Genomic DNA, 27,343 nt, shown 5'->3' with positions numbered 1-27,343 from the left:
TTTTATGCATAATAGAGTACATTTTAAGTATAATTTTATAAAACTTATAATATTTAAAATTTAAATAGAGGCCGGGTGCAGTGGCTTACTCCTGTAATCCCAGCACTTTGGGAGGCCGAGGTGGGTGGATCACCTGAGATCAGGAGTTCGAGACCAGCCTGGCCAACATGGTGAAACCCTGTCTCTACTAAAAATATAAAAAATTAGCCGGGCATGGTGGTATGCGCCTGTAATCCCAGCTACTCAGGAGGCTGAGGCTTGAACCTGGGAGGTGGAGATTGCAGTGAGCCAAGATCGTGTCATTGCACTCTAGTCTGTGCAACAAGAGCGAGACTCCATCTTAAAAAAAATAGAAAAATCACATTATTTTCAAAAAGGACCTAAATTTTTTATTCAAAGTTTTAAGGATTATTAGTGAATAGAGATTATTATATATAGCTCATGACTACAAATCTGTAATTTTTTTAAGGAAATATATATATATATTTTTTATTATACTTTAAGTTCTAGGGTACATGTGCATAACGTGCAGGTTTGTTACATATGTATACTTGTGCCATGTTGGTGTGCTGCACCCGTCAACTCGTCATTTACATCAGGTATAACTCCCAATGCAATCCCTCCCCCCTCCCCTCTCCCCGTGATAGGCCCCGGTGTGTGATGTTCCCCTTCCTGAGTCCAAATGATCTCATTGTTCAGTTCCCACCTATGAGTGAGAACATGCGGTGTTTGGTTTTCTGTTCTTGCGATAGTTTGCTGAGAATGATGGTTTCCAGCTGCATCCATGTCCCTACAAAGGACACAAATTCATCCTTTTTTATGGTTGCGTAGTATTCCATGGTGTATATGTGCCACATTTTCTTAATCCAGTCTGTCACTGATGGACATTTGGGTTGATTCCAAGTCTTTGCTATTGTGAATAGTGCTGCAATAAACATATGTGTGCATGTGTCTTTATAGCAGCATGATTTATAGTCCTTTGGGTATATACCCAGTAATGGGATGGCTGGGTCATATGGTACTTCTAGTTCTAGATCCTTGAGGAATCGCCATAAGGAAAGATTTTTAAAGCAACTTTTGGAGCTCTCTTTCTGCTGCTTCTGAGCACCCAGGAGAGACTATTTTCTTTAACACTGTGAAGGGACCTGGGGAAGATAAGGAAGCACCAGCCTACTTTTATTTTATTTTATTTTATTTTATTTTATTTTATTTATTTGAGATGGAGTCTTGCTTTGTATACTCCAGTAAATGTGGTCATGCTGTATGTATTCTTTTGTTTCTTTTAACGTTGGTGAGGTTCATTAATGGTGATGTATGTAGCTGTATTTTATTCATTTTTCCTATTGTAAACTAATATTATTTATTGATCTATTAATGTACATTAAGATTATGCCTAGTTTTTTGTTACTATGAAAACTTTCCCCTTCAACATTCATGTGAATGTCATATCCTCAGATAAGCATTTTCCTTTTTTGTTTTTTGATACAGAGTCTCTCTCTGTTGCCCGGCTGGAGTGCAGTGGCGTGATCTTAGCTCATTGCAACCTCTGCCTCCCGTGTTCAAGTGATTCTCTCCACTCAGCTTCCCAAGTAGCTGGAATTACAGGCACATGCCACCGCACCCAGCTAATTTTTGCAGTTTTAGTAGAGATGGGGTTTCACCTTGTTGATCAGTCTGGTCTCAAACTCCTGAACTCAGATGATCTGCCTGCCTCCCAAAGTGTTGGGATTACAGGCGTGAGCCACTGTGCCTGGGCCAGATAAGCATTTTCCTAGAATATTATACCATGTGTTTAACATTCTTCATTGGATCTATTGTTCTTTTGCATAAAGAACAACACCTTAATTTGACCTACCAGGATCTGCATATAGCCAGCCTCCCCAGTACCATTCTGCCCCTGTTCTCTGCTTGTTGAATTCCATAAATGCTTAAGGTTTCTCAGGTCTTTGCATGTAGTCTTTCTTTCCTTGCCTAGCTGATTTCTTGTCTTACACTGTCTCTGTTAAAATATGACTCTCATGGGCCATGGTGGCTCATGCCTGTATTCCCAGCACTTTGGGAAACCAAGGCCGGGGAGGGTGGGAATCACTTGAGCTCAGGAGTTTGAGACCAGCTTGGGCAACATAGTGAGATCTTTTCTCTACAGAAAATGAAAAAATTAGCTGGGTGCTATGCACCTGTAATGGAAAGTGAGATAGGAGGATCATTTGAACTCCAGAGGTCGACGATACAGTGAACCATGATTATACCACTGCATTCCAGCCTGGGTGGCAGAGTGGGACCCTGTCTCAAAAAAATTAAAAAAAAAAATCATCCTCTTGACTTTATCTGCCTCAATTTAACATGTTTTAACCTATTCATTTGTTTCTGAAAATAAAATAATTCTCATCAGAAGATGACAGAGGAAGAGGAGAGCTGTCGATACGTTCATTTCTGCCAGGGGATTCTGAAATGCGTTGTGCAGAGTAATGAACAAGGATAAAAATTGTTGAGCTTCAGCAGGAGTGAATGATTTGCTGGTGTCATAATGGTAGCTTCACTAATGATATCCCCCACTGCTCTTCATAATTCTGCTCTGTTTGGATGAAGGGTGATAAGGAAAACACAGTGATATTGGACTGACTGAGGGAGGATATGTGGGTTTTAATCATGGCCTTGCAGCTACCTAGACTATGTGTTTGACTAAATTAGTGAAGGCCAAATTGCTGTAACAGACCAAAAATGAATAATGGTCCAAACTGAATAGACATTTATTTCTCACTCATGGAACAGTTAAGTTGGATGGCCCTCTTTGGTAGGTGATTCTCTTTCAAGTGGTTTCTTCCATCTTGTGACTCTGTCATCCTCTATTCCACTAAGACCAGTGGAAGAGGAAAGAGAAGGTGTAAGTGTCACACCAACTTTCTTAAAAGCCCTAACCTGAAGTAACACAGGTCATTTCCACTCAACATTTCACTGGAAAGAACTTAGTACATGGCCACTTCTAATTGCACAGGAAGTTGGAATGTATATCCGCTAAGTGCCCGGCCACAATCCTGTAATTGGAAGAAAAAAATTAGTCTCTGCTGTAGTGACCTTGGTATAGTCATCATATTTCTGTAGGACTCAGTTTCTAAGGTATAAGATAAGGGATCTATACTCAGGAGATTTATCACACACACACCCTTCTTCCTTACTGATTAAATTTAAAAGGCACAAGCAAAGTGTTTCCATTGTTTCTTCATTCACCTTGTTCCAGTTCAATTTGGGAGGATTATGAGATGCTAAAGGTAGTATTAATCATTGTCTTCTCATTTTATCACACCCAAGGTCTTCAAAGCCCTGTGGCTTTATCCAGGCCTGAGTACAAGCTGCATCATGGCCCTATAGCATATGGAAGCTTATAATGTGAGATGAAATAATTCTGAAGTTTTAGTTGTAGGCAAATGTATTGGTATGATACTAGTTGCTTTTGAAATATAACTTGTTAAAATATTCTACATTTTCTCTGGAAAATAAGAATTTTAAATATATTTTAAACCATCTAACAAAGTTGGCTAGAGCTTGCATCAATTTATTCATAAATTTGGACTGTGTTAGCAGTTTAGTGCAAGGAAATTGTCTTGATAGGTTTGTAACCAAAGTTGGGTAATAGGAATTGCTTTTTAAAACTTTAATTTTTTTGAGACAGTGTCTCGCTCTTTCACCCAGGCTAGAGTGCAGTGGCACAAACATGGCTCTTTGTAGCCTCGACTGCCTGGCATCAAGTGATCCTCTTTTACTTCAGCCTCCTGAGTAGCTGGGACCCTAGGTGTGCACCCCCTCACCTGGCTAATTAAATAATTTTTTTGGGCCAGGCACAGTGGCACGCACTTGTGATCCCATTATTTTGCGAGGCTGAGGCGGGCAGATCACCTGAGGTCAGGAGTTTGAGACCAGCCTGGCCAACATGGCAAAACCCAGTCTCTACTAAAAATACGAAAAAATTAGCCAGGGGTGGTGGTGGGCACGTGTAATTCCAGCTGCTCAGGAGGCTGAGGCAAGAGAATCACTTGAACCCGAAGTTAGAGGTTGCAGTGAGCCGAGATTGCACCACTGCACTCCAGCCTTGGTGACAGAGTGGGACTCCATCTCAAAAAAAAAAAAAAATTCTGTAGAGATGGGGGTCTCGCTATGTGTTGCCCAGGCTGGCTTCAAACTCCTGGGCTCAAGCCGCCCTCCTACTTCTGTCTCCCAAAGTACTAAGATTACAGCTGTGAGCCACTATGCCCAGCCAGAAGTTTCATTTTCATTTTTATTTATTTATTTATTTATTTTTTTTGAGATAAGGTCTCAGTCTGTCACCCAGGCTGGAGTGCAGTTCCATGATTTTGGCTTACCGCAGCCTCGACCTACTGGGCTTGAGCAATTCTCTCACCTCAACATCCTGAGTAGCTGGGACTACAGGTGAGCATCACCATGCCTGGCTAATTTTGTTTATTTTTTGTAGCGATGAGGTCTCACCAATTGCCTCGGTTGGCCTTGAGCTCCTGGGCTAAAGCGATTCTCTTGCATTGGCCTCCCAAAGTGCTGGAATTACAGGCACGAGCCCAGAAGTTTCATTTTTTAGAAGACATAATTTTTATGTGAAGACATAATCTTTAGATGGAGCATTGTGGGTCATGCTTGTAATATCAGCAGTTTGGGAAGCTGAGGTGGGAGGATTGCTTGAGGCCAGGAGTTTTAGACCAGCCTGGACAACATAGTGAGACCTTGTCTCTAAAAAAAAAAAAAACCAAAACAAAATTAGTTGGGTGAAGTGGTGTTTGCTTGTAGTCTCAGCTACTTAGGAGGCTGAGACAGGAGGATGGCTTGATTCCAGGAGGTAGAGGCTATAGTGAGCTGTGATGGCACCACTGTATGATGGCACCACTGCATGACAGTGAGAGAGAGACACTTAAAAAAAAAGAAAAAAGTCTCAGAAGAATAAGAAAAAAGTTATAATTTAAAAAACTTATTTAACCCACACTGCTTTCTTTTTGGAAACGATAGTAGCATTCACAACTAAAGTAAGTTAATTTTAGTTTTTGAAAGTTAGGGCTAAGTGCAGTGGCTCATGCCTGTAATCCTAGCACTTTGGGAGGCCGAGGTGGGCAGATCACGAGGTCAAGAGATCAAAACCATCCTGGCCAAAATGGCGAAACCCCATCTCTACTAAAAATACAAAAATTAGCTGGGCATGGTGGCGTGCACCTGTAATCCCAGCTACTTGGGAGGCTGAGGCAGGAGAATCACTTGAACCCGGGAGGTGGAGGTTGCAGTGAGCCGAGATTACACCACTGCACTCCAGCCTGGCAACAGAGCAAGACTCCATCTCAAAAAGAAAAAAAAAAAAAGTTAGTTTTCTGCTGGGTGTGGTGGCTCATGCTTGTGATCCTAACGCTTTGGAGGCCTAGATGGGTGGATCACTCGTGGTCAGGAGTTCAAGACCAGTCTGGCCAACATTAGCGAAACCCCATCTCTACTGAAACTCCGTCTCTACTGAAACCAAAAATTAGCCAGATGTGGTGGTGTGTGCCTGTAATCTCAGCTACTTGGAAGGCTGAGGCAGGAGAATTGTTTGAACCCCGGAGGTAGAAGTTGCAGTGAGCTGAGATCTTGCCATTGTACTCCAGCCTGGGTAACAGAGTGAGACTCTGTCTCAAGGAAAAAAAAAAAAAAAAAAAGTTCTCAGTGCCATTTAAATTTCAGTAGAACTTGAACCTGCATAATTAGAGATTAACTTGTTTGCTGATATACTGAAGTTATCTGTATATTAGAAGAAAATATTTCTCATGAGAAATGCCCTTGGGCCAGGCGTGGTGGCTCACACCTGTAATCCTAGCACTTTGGAAGGCCGAAGCAGGAGGATTGCTTGAGCTCAGGGCTTCAAGACAGCCTGGGCAACAAAGCAAGACGCTGTCTCTATTTAAAAAAAAAAAAAAAAAAAAAAATTGGCCAGGTGCAGTGATTCGTGCTTGTAATCCCAGCACTTTGGGAGGCTGAGGCGGATGGATCACTTGAGTTTAGGAGTTCGAGACCAGCCTGGGCAACATGGGAAAACCCCATGTCTACCAAAAATACAAAAATATAGCCAGGCATGGTGGCATGCACCTGTGGTCCCAACTACTCAGGAGTCCTGATGCGGGAGGATTGCTTGAGCCCAGGAGGTGGATGTTGCAGTGAGCCAAGATTGTGCCACTGTACTCCATCCTGGGTGACAGAGTGACATCCTGTCTCAGAAAAAAAAGGCCGGGCGTGGTGGCTCACGCCTGTAATCCCAGCATTTTGGGGGGCCGAGGCGGGTAGATCACGAGGTCAGGAGATCAAGACCATCCTGGCTAACATGGTGAAACCCCGTCTCTACTAAAAATACAAAAATATTAGCCAGGCATGGTGGCGGGCACCTGTAGTCCCAGTTACTCGGGAGGCTGAGGCAGGAGAATGGCGTGGACCCGGGAGGCAGAGCTTGCAGTGAGCCGAGATCGCGCCACCGCACTTCAGCCCAGGCGACAGAGTGAGACTCCATCTCAAAAAAAAAAAAAAAAAAAAAAAGACATAGAGTAAGATATGTATTTAGGAAAGTGTGTGTGTATTGGTAGTTTTTTTGGCAGTAGAGGGGTGCTGAGTACAGAGGACTTTATTGATGGTGCACTACAAAGTGGGGCTTTCTAGGCCTATCCCATTTTTCAGGGAGTCTGGCATGGAAACTGTGTCTAGGAGGCGAGATTCTCAGTGTAGTGGTGGGGGACTGAGTCAGGCAGGACTGCACAGCAGCTGAGGGCCTCTCTCTTACTCTCATGCTCTCACTGGGGCTGGTGGTCCAGGAGGCCTTGTGGACCATAAGGTCTACCACCCTGTTGCTGTAGCCAAATTCATTGTCATACCAGGAAATGAGCTTGACAAAGTGGTCATTGAGAACAATACCAGCTCCAACATTGAAGGTGGAAAAGTTGATGTCACTGTTAGTTGGCGGAGACAACCTGGTACTCAGTGTAGCCCAGGATGCCTTTGAGGGGCCTCTCCCATGCCTGCTTCACCTCCTTCGTGATGTCATCGTATTTGGCAGGTCTCTCCAGATGGTGGGTCAGGTCTATGATGGACACATTGGCAGTGGGGACATAGAAGGCTATGCCACTGAGCTCCCTGCTCCGCTTGTTTAGATGACTTTGCCCACAGCTTTGGCAGCACCAGTAGATATAGGAGTGATGTTCTGGAAAGTCCTGTGGCTATTGCACCACAGTTTCCCAGATGGGCCATTAGTGGTCTTCTGGATGTCAGTGATAGCATGGCCGTGGTCATGATTCCTCCCATGATGGCAAAGTTGTCATAGGTGATCTTGGCCAGTGGTGCTAAGCAGTTAGTGGTACAGAAGGTTTGCTGGGAATTGCGAGGCGTTTTTGCACTTTTCGTGGTTCATGCCCATCACAAACGTGGGGGCGTCAGCAGAGGGGGCAGAGATGATAACCCTTTCGATTTCTCCTTTTAAATGAGCCCCAGCCTTCTACAAGGTAGTAAAGATGCCAGTGATCTCCACAATATAATCGTGGTGGCATCATCCTATTTGATTTTGATGGGAATTTGCTCCTAGAAAATGGTTATGGTATTTTCATTGATGACAAACTTGCCATTCTCAGCCTTGACTGTGCCATGGAACTTGCCATGGGTGGAATCATCATGGAACATATAGACCATGTAGTTGAGGGCAATGAGGGGGTCCTTGATGGAGACAGTATCCACTTCGCCAGAGTTAAAAGCAGGCTGGGTGACCAGGTGTCCGATAAAGCCAAATCAATTTACCTGGCCTTCACTTTCATTGTGATGTCTCAGGGATGTGACGGGTGTTACACAAGATGTGGCTGTTGAATGAGAGCAACAGAAAGTGTAATTTAAAGAAAAAAATGAGTTAATTATTGACTGTTGTAATTGCATGATTTGTTTTCATTCTAATAGGTCATGCTGTAATGATATATTGCTGTAACAAACCATCCCAAAACTTAGTGGTGTAAAACATTCATTTTATTATGCTCTGGTTCTGCAGTCAGGAATTTGGATGGGGCACACCAGCGTCAGGTTGTCTTTGGCCCATGTTGTCTGGGCGTCAGGTGGAAAAACATGACATCTGAGGGATGGAGTCATTGAAGGCTTCTTCACTCAGAAGTTTGGCTATTCGTACTAGCAGTCAGCTGGAGTTTTTCAAAATGCTTATCCTTGGCCTCTCCCATGTGTCTGTCCTGAGCTGCTTTACTGCTTGGTGGCTGCCTTCTAAGAGTGAGCATCTCACAAGCAGGTGTCTTAAGTGAGCAAAATGGAAGCTGCAGCTTCTTAAATCTGGGAATTAGTAGAGCATTACCCCTGCTGTATTCTGTTAGAGGTCAAGCAGTCACTGAAGCCATATTCAAGGAGAGGGATCGTGCACCTCACCTCTCATCACATTTGGCAGGTCTCTCCAGATGGCAGGTCAGGTCCATGATGGACACATTGGCAGTGGGGACATAGAAGGCTATGCCAATGAGCTTCCTACTAAGCTTGGAGATGACATTGTCCACAGCCTTGGCAGCACCAGTAGGTGCAAGCGTGATGTAAAAGAATTTTGTGGCCATGTTTTAAAATCATCCCAGTCATGACAGCTGTGCTATTTATCATGTAATCATAATTTTTTTTTTAGCTAGTTTTCAATACTCTGTTAGATTATTTAGATTCTTTATTTTTTTGAGGCAGCGTCTCACTGTCACCAAGGTTGGAGTGCAGTAGCACAATCTCAGCTCACTGCAATGTTTGCCTCCCAGGCTCAAGTGATCCTCTTACCTCAGCCTCCCAAGTAGCTGGGACCACAATTGCACACCACCATGCTTGGTGTGTTTTTGGTAAAACCAGGGTTTTACCATGTTGCCCAGGCTGGAATTTTTTTGTTTTTTTTCCGAGACAGGGTCTCGCTCTACTAACAGCCCAGGCTGGAATGCAGTGCCACAATCAGAGCTCACGGCAATGTCTGCCTCCCAGACTTAGGCAATCCTCCCTCTTCAACCTCCTGAGTAGCTGGGACTACAGGTGTGTGCTACCATGCCCTGCTAATTTTTGTATTTTTTGTATTTTTTTGTAGAGGCAGGATTTTGCCAAGTTGCCCAGGCTGGTTTCAAACTTCTGGCTTCAAGGGATCCTCCGCCTCAGCCTCTCACAGTACTGGGATTACAGGCATGAGCCACCACTCCTGACCTTAGATGCTTAAAGCTTTCTTTTCATTGCTAATATTTTATCTACATTTTTTTTTTTTTTTTTGGAGACAGTGTCTCGCTCTGTCACCTAGGCTGGAGTGCAGTGGCACGATCTTGGCTCACTGCAAGCTCCGCCTCCTGGGTTCACGCCATTCTCCTGCCCCAGCCTCCTGAGTAGCTGGGACTACAGGCGCTTGCCACCACGCCCGGCTAATTTTTTATATTTTTAGTAGAGACGGGGTTTCGCCGTGTTAGCCAGGATGGTCTCGATCTCCTAACCTAGTGATCCTCCCCCCTCGGCCTCCCAAAGTGCTGGGATTACAGGTGTGAGCCACTGTGACTGGCCCCCAAAACATTTTTAATCCCTTGAGAGTATTCCCATAGTTTCCAGAAGAAAAAGGTATGGGTTGGTTTTAATAGCTACATTCAGTCAGGAAACATTTTAAATTATTAACTATTGTACTAGTGGTATGAAATGGATACTAATGTCATTTTTCAGTTTTTTTTTTTTTTTTTTTGAGATGGAGTTTCACTCTTGTCGCGTAGGCTGGAGTGCAATGGTGCAGTCTTTGCTCGGTGCAACCTCTGTCTCCAGGGTTCAGGTGATTCTCCTGCCTCAGCCTCCCGAGTAGCTGAGATTACAGGCGCATGCCACCATGCCCGGCTAATTTTTGTATTTTTAGTAGAGACTAGGTTTCACCATGTTGACCAGGCTGGTCTTGAACTCCTGACCTTAGGTGATCCACACACCTCGGCCTCCCAAAAAGTGCTGGGATTACAGGCGTGAGCCACCATGCCTGGCCAATGTATGCTTTTTAATTTAAAAGAATGCTACATTTGAGAGTTTTGAAACTAATTTATTAGCTTATAGGGTAATGTTTTAAGTTAAATACAGGACAGTATCCAAAAGCTGTTCTGTTAATGCATAACAGATAAAGATTTCAGATCTTTTGGGATCTTAGACATAGTAACATTTAATTATTATTCTATTCCAAACCATGCAACTCCCAGTACTCATCCCATTGTGCACAGGTCATAGGCTGGGGCACTGAGGCAAGGAGGGGGTTTCATGACAGCAACATTGTGGTACTGCCTCAACTTTTTGGGTGACATAGACTGATCCCCAGACACTGCAGTCCTACACTCTTAAGAAGTTCATGTGGGTACTCTGTATTTCCCTTTTCCAGTATTCTATCCTCATCCCTTCTGGTTGAGGCTCTGGGAGGTCAAGGTAAAAAACACTGCAACCAGTCAGAGAACAGACATGCCTCCACTAGTCTCTCACTAGACCTAACTTCTCTGATACAGGCTGGGATGCAATTTGCTTTGTTTTATTTTTGTAATTACCTCATCTCCCAATCAAGTGTGTGATATGGTATCTTAAACAGAATAAGTACTTATTAAATATTAATTTCCTTGAAATTCAGTTGTTTCCCCACTTCGTCCCTCTGCAGTTTTCTTCTCTTCCTCTTTTGAATCAAGGCCTAGCACTGAAATGACATTATCAGCCTGCCTCTCTGTACTCTCTGTGTCCTCTAGAGAGAATAAGCAGTGAAAGAAAACTTGGCACCAAGGACAGATACTTCTTCAATTTTTCTTAGTTTTTTTCCCCCTCAATTTACTGTCAGTAGTGAGGGAGAAATGAAAGCTACACACAGAAGCATTTTGTCATTCATGGGCAGATAGCTTAGGAAGAATATTGGTCTCCAAGGAAAAGGTTTAAAACAGACAAACAAACGATAAGTACTTGCCAGACCAAACTTAAACCATCATGCAAAGGAGTAATCCTGAAATGACTTGGGATAAATGCCAGCCTTTATTGGATGCTTTTTTAATTTTTACATATTATGACTTATTTTCAAAATGACGGCAGACAGAAATGACTAAAAGGTTCAGAGCCTGGAATAGTGCATTTTCTACAGCTGTAAGCTATTTAAAATTCTTCTCATGTTACTGTTTGCTATCCAGATGGCTTTCTGGCACTGGTTCAGTTCCTAGATGTGAGAGCTGTTGGTTAGTTACTCACCAGCACCACCACACACTTGTACAGTTTGGCTCATGACTCACTCTCATTGCAGTTACATGTGGGTACGCTGCTACGCAGTCATTCCTGATTGTCATGATGGTACTTGTAAACAAGAACCAGAATTGATTGGATACCATTTCTAGAAGGAAGATTTGTTGACATTCAAAAGCACCCACCCCAGTTAGTCTGTGGGACCCATCACCACTCACTGGAGTGAGAAACAGAAGCAGTCATCCAGTGAAACTTTTGTCTAAAATATATACTTGGATGATAGGTGCAAAAGTGTATCCAGTGAGCCACAATTATTTGAAGATTTCCTTTACTCCCGTACTGTTACCTAAAGTGATGGAAAAAACAAAACAAAAAACCCCTACCTCTTACGAAAGAAGTCATATTGCTGGTAGGACGTTTGGGAGAGGGTTGCTATCTGAAAGGGACAAACAAGGAGTCTCCTGAGATGCTGGCAGTGTTGTGTTTCTTAACCTGGATAGTGGTTTGCTTTGCAATAGGTATTTGCTTTCCAAAAATTCATTGAACTGTACAGTTACATGTTGGGTATTTTTGTTTATGGGTTATTAGCAAAAGTGTTTAAAAAAGAAATTACTGTCCTCTAATGTAGGAGAATTCCCTTAGTTGTATCTTCAAAGGCTAGAGAAGGTCTCTATATTAATGTATTAGATATTGGTCTTTGGTGGTCTTTGTCCTATTAATTTTATCTATTTAGGGAAATAATCATTTTTACCTTAAAACGCGGTTATTGACAAACAATGATTGAAGTAGCTTAACAATTGGTGACAGTTCCCATGTCCCAAATACTGTTCACTTGAATGGGTTTCAGCAAGGGGTGGAGAGGGTGAGGAGAGAAGACTGTGGGGATGAAATATGTTTTTCTTGGAAATATATATATCCATTTGGAATAACTTATCTCGTTGATGTTAGGGGTAAACGTAATCGAACATTTAGATTAGAAAAGAGGAAGGTAGACTAAAAACTATAAATCTGAAGAGTTTTATTAGCATTGCTTAATAAAAAATTGTGTGTTTGGAAGAAGACCGTTTAATTTTATTTTTTGTTAATTTTTTTCCATTTCAAGGACTTTATTAAGGAGCTTAAAATGGCATATTTTAAAGACGCTCGCTGTATATTTTGGAATAATAGAGTGATACGACTTTTAAATTTTTTTCATCAGCTCTTTAAATTTGATGAAATAATACCAATAATGTCTTCCCTCTCCATTGAAATACCAGTGTTGGCCGGGCGCGGTGGCTCAAGCCTGTAATCCCAGCACTTTGGGAGGCCGAGACGGGCGGATCACGAGGTCAGGAGATCGAGACCATCCTGGCTAACACGGTGAAACCCCGTCTCTACTAAAAAATACAAAAAACTAGCCGGGCGCGGTGGCGGGCGCCTGTGGTCCCAACTACTCGGGAGGCTGAGGCAGGAGAATGGCGTGAACCCGGGAGGCGGAGCTTGCAGTGAGCTGAGATCCGGCCACTGCACTCCAGCCTGGGCGGCAGAGCGAGACTCCGTCTCAAAAAAAAAAAAAAAAAAGAAATACCAGTGTTATGGATTATATATCTAAATTTATCTTTCTACTTCTTTTTTTTTTCTTCAACAGTATCTCACTCTGTCACCCAGGCTGGAGTGCAGTGGCATGATCTCAACTCACTGCCACCTCTGCCTCCCGAGTTGAAGTGATTCTCCTGCCTTAGCCTCCCAAGTAGGTGGGCGCCTAACAACACTCCTAATTTTTGTATTTTTAGTAGAGACAGGGTTTCACCACGTTGGCCAGGCTGGTCTTGAACTCCTGACCTCAAGTGATCCACACACCTCAGCCTCGCAAAGTGTTGGCTCACAGGCGTGAGCCACTGCACTTGGACTGTGGTTTAGAAATACTAATGAATACATAGATATTTAGAATAAATAGCTGGGCCTGTAATCCCAGCACTTTGGGAGGCCGAGGCAGGTGGATCTCTTGAGGTTAGGAGTTCGAGACAGCCTCATCAACATGACAAAAACCCATCTCTACTAAAATTACAAAAAAATTAGCCAGGCATGGTGGCAGGCACCTGTAGTCCCAGCTACTTGGGAGGCTGAGGCAGGAGAATCACTTGAACCTGGGAGGCTGAAGTTGCAGTGAGCCAAGATCATGCCACTGCATTCTAGCCTGGACAACAGAGCAAGACTCCATCTCAAAATAAAAAAAAGACAAAAAAGAAAAAAGAGAGAGAGAATAAATAATAAATAGCCGGGTGCTTTGGCTAATGCTTGTAATCCCAACACTTTGGGAGGCCGAGGTGTGAGGATTGCTTGAGCTCAGGAGTTCAAGATCAGCCTGGGGAATATGTAGCGAAACCTTGTCTCTAGTTAAAAAAAAAAAATCAAAAGAATGATCTGGGAGTGGTGGTGTGTGCTTGCGGTCCTAACTACTCAGGAGGGTGAGGTGGGAGAATTGCTGGAGCCTGGGAGGTCAAGTCTGCAGTGAGCCATGGTCATGCAACTGCATTCCAGCCTGGGCAACAGAGTAAGACCCTGTCTCAAAAATAAAATAAAATAAAATAATATAATTTTATAATTTTATAAAATAGAGAATAAACTGCCAAGTTCTAACCTAAGTCCTTCCTTTGGACCCACTCAAAGTGTCTGGAACAATAGAACTTTAAAAGAGTGTATAAACTGTTTGCCATCATGCAAGGCAAATTGAATAAAAGAAACATTTATTTTATAGTTACTTTTGAACTGTATGAGTGTCTTTCCTTCCACCCTTAATTGCTGCGCATTAGGTTGTACTTGCAGTTTTTTTTCTTTTAACTTTAAACACAATTCTAATTATAAAGTGTATATTATTTTATATTTGGATATTTTTCATGTTATTTCTAAACATTGCCACATATTCTTGATAAACTTGATTTTAAATGACTGCACCAAGTGGATGCCATCAGGTGTTTCAGTTAACGTTATTTTAATTTTTTCATATTTATATATTTTGCTTTATACATGAAACTTTTTCTGTATTCAGGTTTGTAAATAGGTACATTCTAGAACTGGAATTACCAAGTTAGCAGGAATAAACTTTTTAAAGACTCAGTGCCTATTTGCAAATTTTTTTTTTTTTTTTTGAGAGTGAGTGTTTCTCTATTGCCTATGCTGGAGTGCAGTTCTGCAAATGGGACTCACTGTAGCCTCCACCTTCTGTGCTCAAGAGAAGGAGATCCTCCTGCCTAAGCCTCTCGAGTAGCTGGGACCACAGGCATGTGCCACCACACCCAGCTAATTTTAAAATTTTTGTAGAGATGGGGTCTCACTATGTTGCCCAGGCTGGTTCAGATGTTTTGTAAAAGCCATTTAGAGTGCCATCTTTGATTTGAGAGGATAAATTTAAATGTCATTTTATTATGAATGATACGGTATATAATGTTATAGCAATTCTTTAATAATTTGTGGAGTTAACTTTAGAAATAGCTCTTACATATAATTACAGCAATTCAGATTAATTAATCACCTTTAGAAAAGAAAGTTCTAGGGCTGGGTGCGGTGCTCATGCCTGTAATCCCAGCACTTTGGGAGGCCGAGGCGGGCGGATCACGAAGTCAGAAGATCAAGACCATCCTGGCTAACACAGTGAAATCTCGTCTCTACTAAAAATACAGAAATTTAGTCGGTTGCGGTGGCAGGCCTCTGTAGTCCCAGCTACTCGGGAGGCTGAGGCAGGAGAATGGCATGAACCTGGGAGGCGGAGCTTGCAGTGAGCTGAGATTACACCACTGCACTCCAGCCTGGGAGACAGAGTGAGACTCCATCTCAAAAAAAAAAAAAAAAAGAAAAAAAGAAAATGAAGTTCTATACTGTTCAGTTTTTAAGTGCCCAGTATAATGCATACTTCACTATAAACACATCAACAGTTGGAGCTGATTTGTTGTCTTTGAGCAATGTGGCAGGTAGGGACCAACGCCCAGATGAATCAAGATCCCATACCTTAAGTTGCCTCTGAATGAAACCTGAAGTTGTGATAGCAAATGTAGTATTTAACGAAGTAATGTGGCCGGGCGCAGTGGCTCACGCCTGTAATCCCAACACTTTGGGAGGCTGAGGTGGGTGGATCACAAGGTCAGGAGTTCAAGACTAGCCTGGCCAACATGGTGAAACCCCGTCTCTACTAAAAATACAAAAATTAGCTGGGCGTGGTGGCGGGCGCCTGTAATTCCAGCTTCTTGGGAGGCTGAGGCAGGAGAACTGCTTGAACCCGGGAGCCGGAGGTTGTAGTGAGCCTAGATCGCGCCACTGCACTCTAACCTGGGTGACAGAGCGAGACTCCGTTTCAAAACAAAAACAAAAGAAGTAATGTTTTTCCTTTTATATTTAAAAAAAAATTCTGTTTTTCTTTCTTTCTTTCTTTCTTTTTTGAGACAGAGTCTTGCTCTGTCGCCCAGGCTGGAGTGCAGTGGCGCGATCTCGACTCACTGCAAGCTCCACATAAAATTAGACCGGCTAACTTTTTGTGTTTTTTAGTAGAGATAGGGTTTCACCGTGTTAGCCAGGATGGTCTCAATCTCCTGACCTTGTGATCTGCCCGCGTCAGCCTCCCAAAGTGCTGGGATTACAGGCATGAGCCACCATGCCTGGCCAAAAAAAAAAAAAAATCTCTTTTTAAATATCTCCTATGATTTTCCAAAGTGGTTTTTGGTTGAATTTATTCACCTATAGAACAAATTTATGTTGTTTTCTGCTTATCATTAGATTTAAAGAAGTAAACTCCAGTGGTTCTGCTGGCACATTGGTGGGGAAGTTGAGAACTTTTAAACTCTTTCCTCTTTCTTCCAGTGAACAATTGACAGGATATGGATTATAGTTATAGTTAAAGGGTTTATTGAACTAATTTTCACTGCTGAAGTTCCTGTGCCCTCTGATAGCTTCCTTGAAAAGTTTTCATAGTTTAAAAACTCTGCTTGTCCTCAGCCTTTGATCTCTTGCTTTGATGCTCAAACAGAAGAATGATACAAGACTGAGGATCTTGCCAGGCTAGGTAGGCCTGTGAAGGACGTTTCCTTTAAATACAAAAAGAAAAAAGGGGGGAAAATTATGCTAATTGCTTTGGGAAAAAAATCTGACTTTTGGGTCTGACTCTGTCTCTGTGTATTCCTGGATAATTTACTTAAACTCTCTTAGCTTTAGTTTTCTTATCTTTAAAATGGGTAGGATCTGTAACTCCTAAGATACCTCCAATGTGAAACTCTGAGTCACTTCTCTCAGGCTGAATTGTTTGTGTGGTCCTGTAAAATAAGAGTGACTAAGGGAAATAGAAAGCAGAATATATTTTATTTTCAACTTAGTGGCAATAATTTAATTTCCTTCAAAATATACCTACAAAAGATTTATTGGTTACCAATTGGTTTGTTACCTCATTTTTTAGAAGTAACATGTTACGGTTTTAAGTCTGACAAAACACATGCTATTTTAATTGCAGAACAGCACATTTTGTGAGTATGCCCTCTCCCTCAATACTTTTCTTAAAGGGTTGTGCATGAAGCTGTGAAGAGTTACATGTCATCTTGTGGTTTTAGTTTGAATATCTCATTAGTAAATTTGTTCCTAAAGGTCTTGAAAACTAAGAGCTACTTACCCTGGGTGTACATTCCTCTAATTAGTTAAGGGTCTAGTTTTCTTGACTTAGAGCTTCTTTACCCTTCAAGAATTAGCCAAAAACAACATAGCCAAATAAGGAAACATCATTCATTGGCAGGTAGAAATGTATACTGTTATGTTCATTACTTTGAAAAATGTAGGCTACAATTATATCTGGATAAATTATGGAGGCTCTGTTGCTACTTTGAGAAATAGTAGTGATGGCAGCGGTGGACCATCTAGAGTGGCTGCTGCCATCACACCAGTTGCAGCAAGGAGGTGTGGCTGGGGCTGCATGCTCTGTGGAGCTGGTGGGAGCTGGGGAACAAATGGGGACCCCACCCCTTCCAGGTTGGTGGGTGGGAGCTTCCCAGGTGCAGCTTCAGCTACCCAAACTGTGGGTGCAGACCTGGGCCTCCTGCTCCATGGAGCAGGAAGGAGCACACTCCTTGCCCTTGCCCCCCCCCAGCCCTTCTCTCCCATGCCAATGCAGCTGCCCAACCAGGCATCCCTATACTCCTTAGGGGCCCAAGAAGGTCCACTCTGCCCTCTCAGGCTCAGAAATGCCTGCTTCTTCTGTCTGGCTTTTATCTATTGTCAGCACCCAGTCCAACCTTGGAGCTGAGTCAGGGCCAAGCCCAGGTGTTGTCACAGCCCAGCCAGGTGTGCACATGCTCAGGGTAGTGTTGACATGCCAGCCCCCTGCCACCTTGGCCCCCTCCAGATGTTGGTCACCAATGAGCATAGGAGGGAAGCTGAGGGGAGGCTGAGGGCAGCTTGGCGCTGACCTGTGGGCGGTACCTACAGCCTGGGTGCCATGAACAATAGTAGGAGGCAGACAGGTTTCTGGGTGAAAGTGGGTTGGGTCCTCAGTGAGGCTCCATCTTCAGGCCAGGAAGGGTCTGAAGGCTAGGGGCCGGGCTGCCAGTTCCATGGACTAGAGTGGGAACTTGTGGTGCCTTTTCCCAGGCCTGCCCATGGCTGCCTGTGTACCAGTTGGCAGTTTCTTCCCTTTGAGGCCCATAAAAGCCCCAGGCTCAGCCAGAGCTGAGCAGACATCGGGATGACCAGCTGCAAAGAGGAGCTGCCCGTTCCAGGGCCTCCTCTTGGTTGAGAGCAGCAGACATCAGGACAACAGGCTGCAGACAGGAGCTACCCACTCCAGGGCCTCCTCTCTGTTGAGAGCAGCAGACATCAGCACAACAGAGCTGCAGAGAGGAGCTACCCATTTCAGGGCTTCCTGTCTGCTGAAGAGCTGCGGAGATGACAGGATGACCTGCCTTCCGAGAGGAGCTACCCACTCCAGGTCCTCCTCTTAGCTGTTGTCACTCAGTAAAGCTCCTCTTTGTCTTGCTCACCCTCCACTTACCTGCATACCTCATTCTTCCGGGGGCAGGACAAGAACTTGGGACCTGCTGATTGAGGCTAAAAGAGCTGTAACACAAACAGGGCTGTTACATGAACAAGAAACATGCCCCTTGTTCATCACATTGCAGGTGAAGAGAAGAAGAAAAGAGCTGTGGCCCTTTGGGGAGCCCAGACTTGGGAACTGTCTGAGCCAGGACTCTTTGGGGCCCTGGGGTTCCTGGCATCTCCAAGCTTCCACATGCCACCATGTCCCCCAGTGCCAGCTGCTTGTGGTACACCTGCTCCAGCCGTAGCCTCAGGGAGAACTGGTGCCCATACTGGCACCTAGAGCTGCCTGCCCTGCTACAGCAACTGGCATGTCTGACTTTGCAGGGGCTGGATCCCATGCTTGCTCACACACCCACTGCTGCTTTACACAGTCTCCCTTGGCAGGCATGGGATCCAGTCCCGCAGTGTGAGTCGAGTGCAGCCTCCTATCCCGAGTGGGCGGAAGGAGCCTAGCAGCCCTGTCAAAACTAAGGCAAAGGCACCACTGGCCACAGATGTTTTTGGCTAGAAAAACAGCACCCCAAAGATCCTGTAACAGTGGGAATTATTTTAGAGCAGTGGTTCTGAAAGTGGACTGTGTGAAGCCCCCAAAAGATGGTTTTGAAATTTGTTGGGTTATGATTTTGTTCTTGTTGGCACAGTGATTGAGGGAAGTGCTACTGTTAATGTAGTGGATAATCAAACATCCTGCAGTACACTGGACAGTTTTATATAATGAAAAAATATGTCTTATATAAGCATGATTTTTGAATTTTCTGCAGATATTTATGTATTTGAAAAAACCTGTTTTTTTTTGTTGTTGTTGTTGTTGCTTTTTTGTTTTTGTGTTTTTTCTTTGATACAGAATCTTTGTCACCCAGGTTGGAGTGCAGTGGCGCTCTCTTGGCTCACTGCAACTTCTGCCTCCCAGGTTCAAGCAGTTCTCCTGCCTCAGCCTCCCAAGTAGCTGGGATTGCAGGCGTGTGCCACCACGCTCGGCTACTTTTTTTTTGTCTCAAAAAAAAAAAAAAAAGGGAATATTTAATATGACAAAATTGAAAACCATTCTTCTGGAGAATATTTAGCTTAATACTATATATCTCCCTAGAGTGTTTACAAAGTTGGACAGCCAGTCTAACTCAATTATTAGTAAATTGCTAATGACAGTATCAAGGTAGATATGTTTAACCTTGCAGTATTCCCTGTGATGATTTACTCCTGGTTGGGAAAAACATTTCTAGGTCTTTAAACACAATAATACTGCTTTACAGGCATCTTTAGTATGTTGCTGAACCATTAGAATATTTCTGAATCAATAGATACTTTGAATGTGAGGGTTTTGTCCTTGAAATTGTAAATAAGGGAATTGATTTTGGAGATCGGTGTGATGTTTCTTTGTAAGCAAGGAAGGATTTTTCTATTTTTAAGCATGGGCAACTGATAAAGGATAAAATTTTTCTTTGTAAGTGAGGAAGGATTTTTCTATTTTAAAGCATGGGCAACTGTTAAAGTAAAGGATACATTTTTTCTTTATGATGCACCTAAAGATAACACAAGAAAGGTACTTAGCCTTTGCAATGTATTTTGCCATTAAAAAAATTTTAAGACATTTAAAATGTGAAATATAGCACAGATATAGAAAAGTACATAAAACAAATGTGTAGCTTAGTGAATTATTCTGAAATGAGTTTTTGTATTATTTTATTTATACTAAATAATTTTCATTCTGTTGCAGCTTGAGAAATGAATAATGGTTATCCCTTTGACATCAAGGGAGTTCCTCAGCCTATTTAAATTTAAGAGAGGATGCCATATCCTGAAAATAGCAGCTTTATAGTCAAACATTAGTTAAAAATATGCATCATTTTCAGAAACACCTATAACATATAAGTGGGATTGCAACACAGTGAGGGTGCCATCTTTAAGTTATGGGTGAGATCCACTTTATGTTCTTCACATGACAGGAGTTTATGTATTTGAGACATGGTAGCATTAGGCAAAGCCTGATCTATGCAACAGAATTTTATATGTTTGTTAATATTTTTTACTTTATTCTTTTAAGGAAAGATACATGGGCTACCTGAAATGTAGGTTGAGATTTTGTAAAACCACATGTGAATAGATTTGAATATCTGAGTTAAGTCATTTCAACCTTTTTCTTTCTCCCCACCCTCGCCCCACTTCGTTTCCCTCTTCCTTCCGTCTCACTCTGTTGCCCAGGCTGGAGTGCAGTGGCATGATCACAGCTCATAGCAACCTCAACCTCCTGGGCTCAGGTGATTCTCCCATCTTAGCCTTCCAGGTAGATGGGACTACAGGTGTGTGCCATGTAGTCCCATGCCCAGCTAATTTTTTTTCTTTTTTCTTTTTTTTAAGAGAGGGTTTTTGCCATGTTGTCTAGGATGGTCTCAAACTCATGTGCTCAAGTGATTCCCGCACCTCAGCCTCCCAAAGTGCTGGAATTATAGGCATAAGCACTACACCTAGCTAGTTTTCTTAGGTTAAGGAGTTGTAGGATATGTAGATATATATGGCATTTTATCTATGTATTGGTAAAATATTTTGATTTCATATAAAGGTGTCACTTGTGGAGGCTGTTTATTGTATTTCTTAGAGTAAGTGCTGAAAGACTACATTGAAGGTTGCAAGGTTCAAGTTTTCCTGTCAAGCATGATTTAAATCACATTTGTAATATCCAATATAATTGTCCTACTATCAAATTCTTTTCTTTTTTGGAGATGAAGTCTTGCTCTGTCATCTAGGCCGGAGTGCAGTGACATCATCTTAGCTCACTGCAACTTCCATCTCTCAGTTTCAAGCAATTCTCCTGCCTCAGCCTCCTGAGTAGCTGGGACCACAAGTGCCCACCACCATGCCTGGCGAATTTTTGTATTTTTAGTAGAGACAGGTTTTTGCCACGTTGGCCATGCTGGTCTCAAACTCCTGACCTCAAGTGATTCGCCTCCCAAAGTGCTAGTGGGATTATAGGCGTGAGCCACTACGCCCGGCCTCCTTCTCACAAATTCTGTAGGATTTGTTATTCATTTCTTCATTTAACCATATGTGATTATTTATTGAGAGCCTAGTATGTACCAGGAGCTAAAGAGCTAGAAATAATATGAGACTAAGGAGAGATGAGTACACAGTGAGCTTTAATACAGTGTGCTCCAGTGCTGTCACAAATATGTCCTGGGTGCTTGAGACACACAGAGGAGTGTCAGGGAAGGTTTCCAGGAATCTAGAAGAATAAGACTTGGTCAGGCAATATGGAGCTGAGGACATCTTAGGGAGAGGGAATAATCTGTTTAAAGTAGGAGGCAGGAGAGAATGTGGGATATGCTGGCAAGTACCAGTGGTTCAGCATGACTGGACTAAGGATCCTGTGTGTTGAATGACAGATTTAGAGAAGAAGGAAAGTAGGGGCCCAATCATGAATTCATTCTCATAATTCAATTTGTTTTAAATTAGAGTCTTGCTTTGTTCCCTGTGCTGTTCTCGAACTCCTGACCTCAAGTAGTTCTTCAACCTTGGCCTCCCAAAGTGCTAGGAATATAGGCATGAGCTGCCATGCCCTGTCTCATAATTCATTTTATTTTTTATTTTATTTTTTGAGACATAGTCTTACTCTCTTGCCCAGGCTGGAGTGCAGTAGTGCAATTAACAGCACACTGCAGCCTCAACCTCCTGGGCTCAAGTGATCCTTCTGCCTTAGCCTCCCTAGTAGCTAGGACCACAGCTGCATGCCACAACTCCTGGCTAATTTTTTTTTTTTTTTTTTTTTGATAGATGAAGTCTCACTATGTGGCCCAGGCTGGTCTTGAGCTCCTGGGCTCAAGCAATCTTCCTGCCTTGGCCTCCCAAAGTGCTGGGATTACAGACATGAGTCACTACTCCTAGCCTCGAAATTCATTTTAGATATAATAATTTCATCAAGACATTTTTTTTGTCTACCTTAATACATTTTCTCTAATGGTTAGAAGTTTAGAATTTTATGCCTTGGAAGTTGATGCTATAGGATGGGAGTGCTGGTGAGATACAGTCAGTCTCTTTGAAAAGATTGCTGCTCTGGGCACTATGCCTCAGATGCCTTACCATTTCCAGCCGTCTGGTAAGGGTGAGATCCCAGAGTTTTATTTTTCTAGTTTCATGCTCTTTTATTAGTATTGTATTAATTGGGTGATTTGGTTTCAGTTCTGAGAGTCTTGACAAAAATCTGTGTTGAAGAAACCAGGGGTGTGTACAGGTTTATTATGATTCTAATTCTGTGACAGATGGCTGATGTTTCATAAACCCTCTTCAATTTTAAATGCTAACTTTTAGGCTGGGCGCGGTGGCTCATGCCTGTAATCCCAGCACTTTGGGAGGCCGAGGCAGGCAGATCATGAGGTCAGGAGTTCGAGACTAGTCTGACCAACGTGGTGAAACCCCATCTCTATTAAAATTAAAAAATTAGCCGAGTGTGGTGGTGTGCGCCTGTAATCCCAGCTACTCAGGAGGTTGAAGCAGAGAATCGCTTGAACCTGGGAGGCGGAAGTTGCAGTGAGATGAGATCACGCCACTACACTCCAGCCTGGGCAACAGAATGAGACTCCATCTCTAAATACATACATACATATGTACACACATACATACATACATATTAACTTTCGTTTCTCCTCCTAGCTTTTGTTGGCAGCTCTTGGTTAGACATAGTACTTGAGTGACTTGTTCAGTAGCTGCTTCCACCTCTAGCTTTGCATGGCAGTATTTGAATATATAAACAAAGTATGGTTTTTCTTTTTATTTTATTTTATTTTATTTTATTTTTTTTTGAGGCAGAGTCTCGCTCTGTTGCCCAGGCTGGAGTGCAGTGTTGCAATCTCGGCTCACTGCAACCTCCACCTTCTGGGGTCAAGCTATTTTCCTGCCTCAGCCTCGCTGGTAGCTGGGATTACAGGCACCCACCACCATGCCTGGCTAATTTTTTTGTATTTTTAGTAGAGACAAGGTTTCACCATGTGGCCCAGGCTGGTCTCAAACTTGTGGGCTCAAGCAGTCTACTTGCTTCGGCTTCCCAAAGTGCTGAGATTATAGGCTGATCTACCCCACCTGGCCCTGCAAAGTGTGGTCTTTATAAGTTAATACAGCATGTTTTCATTCAGCAGATACTTATTGAATGCTTATTACTTGCAAGATTGAGAAACTCCTGCACAAAATATTCAAAGGCTGCTCTGAAGTGATTTGCTTAATTTTAGGACTAGTGCCTTAATAACATGTGTAGTGACTGCATAGTTTTGTTCGTGTTTATGAAAGTTTGTTGGTTAAGAGTTCCTGAGTATAGAGACCTTTCCATTACTGTGGTAAGAAACAGTACTTTAAAAAGCATGCTGACAATACATGAATTCTCTGATCAATCTTAGCATGGCTAAAAGTAAGACCACTAAACATTATATCTCCTCAAGGAGCTTACAATGAATCCATATTTAAATTTTCCATATTATTTCAAAGATAGTTTTGCTTTTTTGTTTTTTGGGTTTTTTTTGAGATGGATTTTTGCTCTTGTCGCCCAGGCTGCAGTGCAGTGGTGCAATCTCTGCTCAATGCAACCGCCGCCTCTTGGGTACAGGCGATTCTCCTACCTCAGCCTCCTGAGTAGCTGGGATTACAGGCATGCACCACCCTGCCTAGCTAATTTTTTTTGTATTTTTAGTAGAGACGGGGTTTCACCACGTCAGTCAGGCTGGTCTTGAACTCCTGACCTCAGGTGATCCATCCGCCTTGGCCTCCCAAAGTACTGGGATTACAGGCGTAAGCCACCGTGCCCGGCCCAAAGATAGTTGTTTGGTTTTTTTTTTGAGATGAAGTTTCGCTCTGTCGCCCAGGCTGGAGTGCAGTGGCGTGATCTCAGCTCACTGCAACCTCCGCCTTCCTGGTTCAAGCGATTCTTCTGTCTCAGCCCCCCGAGTAGCTGGGACTACAGGTGCGCACCACCACCCCTGACTAATTTTTGTATTTTTATTTTTTTTGAGACGGAATCTCGCTCTGTTACCCAGGCTGGAGTGCAGTGGTGCTGTCTAGGCTCACTGCAAGCTCTGCCTCCCAGGTTCAAGCAATTCTCCTGCCTCAGCCTTCTGAGTAGCTGGGATTACAGGTGCCTGCCACCATGCCTGGCTAATTTTTGTATTTTTAGTAGAGATGGAGTTTCACCATATTGGCCAGGCTGGTCTTGAACTCCTGACCTTGTGATCCACCCGCCTTTGCCTCTTTAAGTGCTGAGATTACAGGCGTGAGCCACAGTGCCTGACCAAGATAGTTTTTTATAGTTGATTTGTTCCAGCTAACATTGGATTTGGCTGTGTCTCCTAAGTGTTTTTTAAATTCTTTAACAGTCCTTCCACCATCTTCTTCCTCCTCTTCTTGTTATTGATTAGCTGGGGAAATCATATCATTTGTTTTATTGAAGATGCCACATTCTCTACTTGACTGATTGCTTCCTTGAAGTATTTAACTTCTTTCTCTGTTTCCTGTAAACTGGCACATAGATCTAAAGACTTGATTAGATCTAAAGACTTGATTAGATTCAAGTTCAGTTTTGTTTTGTGTGAATGGTAAGTACTGACTATTGCATTTCATGAGGAGACACATAATGTCTGATAGTCCCACTTTTAGTGATGCTTAGATCAGGGGATTCCTGTAGTGTCAACAAGACAGACACAGACATGTTGTAAAGTTTCTTCTCCTTTAACATTATTATTTATGTCTTTAGCATCCATTAATGATCATTGCCTAGATCTGTTAGTTCATTAGCGGTTGCAAAATTGTGATTTTCTAATTTATTATTCATTTTCCATTTATTAGCAAAAGAACTTCTAAAAATTTTTTTTAATTTTTATTTTTTTGAGATGGGGTCTCACTTTGTTGTCCAGGCTGGAGTGCAGTGGCACTATTTTAGCTCACTGCAGCCTTGGATTCTTAGGCTCAAGCAGTCCTCCTCCCTCAGTCTCCCAAGTAGCTGGGACTACAGGCACGCACCACCATGCCTGGCCAGTTTTTTGTATTTTTTGTAGAGACAGGGTCTTGTTTGTTGCCCAGGCTGGTCTCAAACTCCTGGACTCAAGCGATCCACCCATCTAAGCCTCCCCAAGTAATGGTGTTACAGGCATGGGCCACTGTGCCTGGCCTCCTGTCTCTTCTGATAGGACACTTTCATTAATTGCATAGTTGTTAAATGAACCTTGATTCATTTAACTTCGGCGCTCATGTTCTTCCAATTATTATTGTTGTATCTACTTGAAGGAAGCCCTTAAGGAATAGGTAAGACTTAAATGGCTCTATTAAAGGGTGCATTTGTTGGGATAGTGCATTTGTTTTGATATGAGGAGTTTATTCCCCATGAGAACATAGGTCTAGCAGCAGGAACGCAGAAGGCACTGTGACACCAGTCTTGGGCTGTAGAGTGATGGGAGAACAAGAAAAATAGGCCAGAGAAATAGCACAAGGGGCCTTGTCATCTGTTTTGAGGGATTTGGTGTTTTTAATGCTTATGGGATGGGCCATGAGGTTGATAGAAAATTGTCCTTGTTGGCCGGGCACGGTGGCTCATGCCTGTAATCCCAGCACTTTGGGAGACCGAGGCAGGCAGATCACGAGGTCAGGAGATAGAGACCATTCTGGCTAACACGGTGAAACCCCATCTCTACTAAAAATACAAAAGAATTAGCCGGGCGTGGTGACGGGCGCCTGTAGTCCTAGCTAAGCGGGAGGCTGAGGCAGGAGAATGGCGTGAACCCAGGTGGCAGAGCTTGCAGTGAGCCGAGATCTTGCCACTGTACTCCAGCCTGGGCGACAGAGCAAGACTGCGTCTCAAGAAAAAAAAAAAAAGAAAGAAAGAAAATTGTCCTTGTTGAGAGAGGGCCCTCTTGTTTGTAATTTTCATTGGAATTTGCAGAGAAAAACTCGGCCTAAGAAGCTAATACTTTCTAAATAAAGTTTGGAGAAAATTACCTGTTGAGTGGTGGTTAACTAAAATTCTTAGGACCTGTAATCCTTAAGCCTACAGTTTATTCAGATGTCATGTTTTTATGTTGAATTTGAATCAATGTGGTGTGTGTGTGTATACATATATGTGTGTGTGTGTGTGTGTGTGTGTGTATATATATGAATAATTTTTTTCCTTTAGTTGCTGGTATGGATTGGATGATGTACATATATATAATTTGTAAAGTGATAAAAGTGTATTTAAATAATTTATTTCTGCTGACTTTTTTAAATGTCACATTATTTAATTGGCCTCCTGTTACATTATTGGCTATATTGAAATCTAAGGACTAATTGTAGATTAGTGGTCTCTATCATATCTTCGTATAAAATTTGGCTGATGGTTGTTTTGCTGTCTTTTAATTACTGATTTCTAGGGCCCCGTGGTTATGAATGTGCTTCAGTTTCATAATGCCTCCTGCTATGGCAGACATCCTTGACATCTGGGCGGTGGATTCACAGATAGCATCTGATGGCTCCATACCTGTGGATTTCCTTTTGCCCACTGGGATTTATATCCAGTTGGAGGTACCTCGGGAAGCTACCATTTCTTATATTAAGCAGGTATGTTAATAGGTATATTTTCTGTGTGTTTAGCATACTATGTCACTTAGGGGGAAATATCATTCTATAATAGAAAATGTTAATGTAAATTTTATGTGATAATGATAGTAATGAAGTGATAGTAATTAAGAAAAATTAGCTTACGTTAGCTAGTTTTAAATGTTTGTTTGGGTTATTTAAACTGTCAAGAAGATTTTCTTTTAAGTTCAAGTCTTTGAAATTACTGTCTTTGAGCTTGTCACACTTTTTAAAAATGTGATTTTTGGTTCATTTTCTCTTGTCTTGTTTTTCTTCTCTTCCCCTTTTCCTTGACTCTTGGGGGAAGTCAGACTTTTCTGCTGTTCACCAGATATTTTTCCCTCAGCTGGCTTGCCTTTTCTGTTGCATTAGTTTTTAAAGTAAATTCATGTGCACCATTAATTTGTAAAAACCAGCATATACATGAACTTGTTTTTCTAAACTTTCTCTCTAATGTTTTTCAAAAAGCTGAACCCAATGTGAAAATCAG

The 27,343-nt window shown here is 42.6% G+C and overlaps 1 protein-coding gene and 1 pseudogene across 5 annotated transcripts in view; one reads left to right on the top strand and one right to left on the bottom strand.

Moving 5' to 3' along the window:
* Positions 1 to 27,343, top strand: part of PIK3CB (phosphatidylinositol-4,5-bisphosphate 3-kinase catalytic subunit beta) — a 187,272-nt gene that overhangs the window by 48,212 nt on the left and 111,717 nt on the right. For all 5 annotated transcript variants that reach the window (XM_077991523.1, XM_077991521.1, XM_028843742.2 and 2 more), the window contains one exon: positions 26,649 to 26,835. In XM_077991523.1, coding sequence (XP_077847649.1) covers positions 26,665 to 26,835 — 171 coding nt within the window. In that variant the 5' untranslated portion in view covers positions 26,649 to 26,664. The remainder of the gene's footprint in view (positions 1 to 26,648; positions 26,836 to 27,343) is intronic.
* On the bottom strand, positions 6,519 to 7,806 carry LOC144339025 (glyceraldehyde-3-phosphate dehydrogenase pseudogene; annotated as a pseudogene).

This window comes from Macaca mulatta, chromosome 2, assembly GCF_049350105.2.
Source record: "Macaca mulatta isolate MMU2019108-1 chromosome 2, T2T-MMU8v2.0, whole genome shotgun sequence".
Taxonomy (NCBI): domain Eukaryota; kingdom Metazoa; phylum Chordata; class Mammalia; order Primates; family Cercopithecidae; genus Macaca; species Macaca mulatta.
Note: the sequence above shows the minus strand (reverse complement) of the source record. Positions and strands in the feature narration are given on the sequence as shown.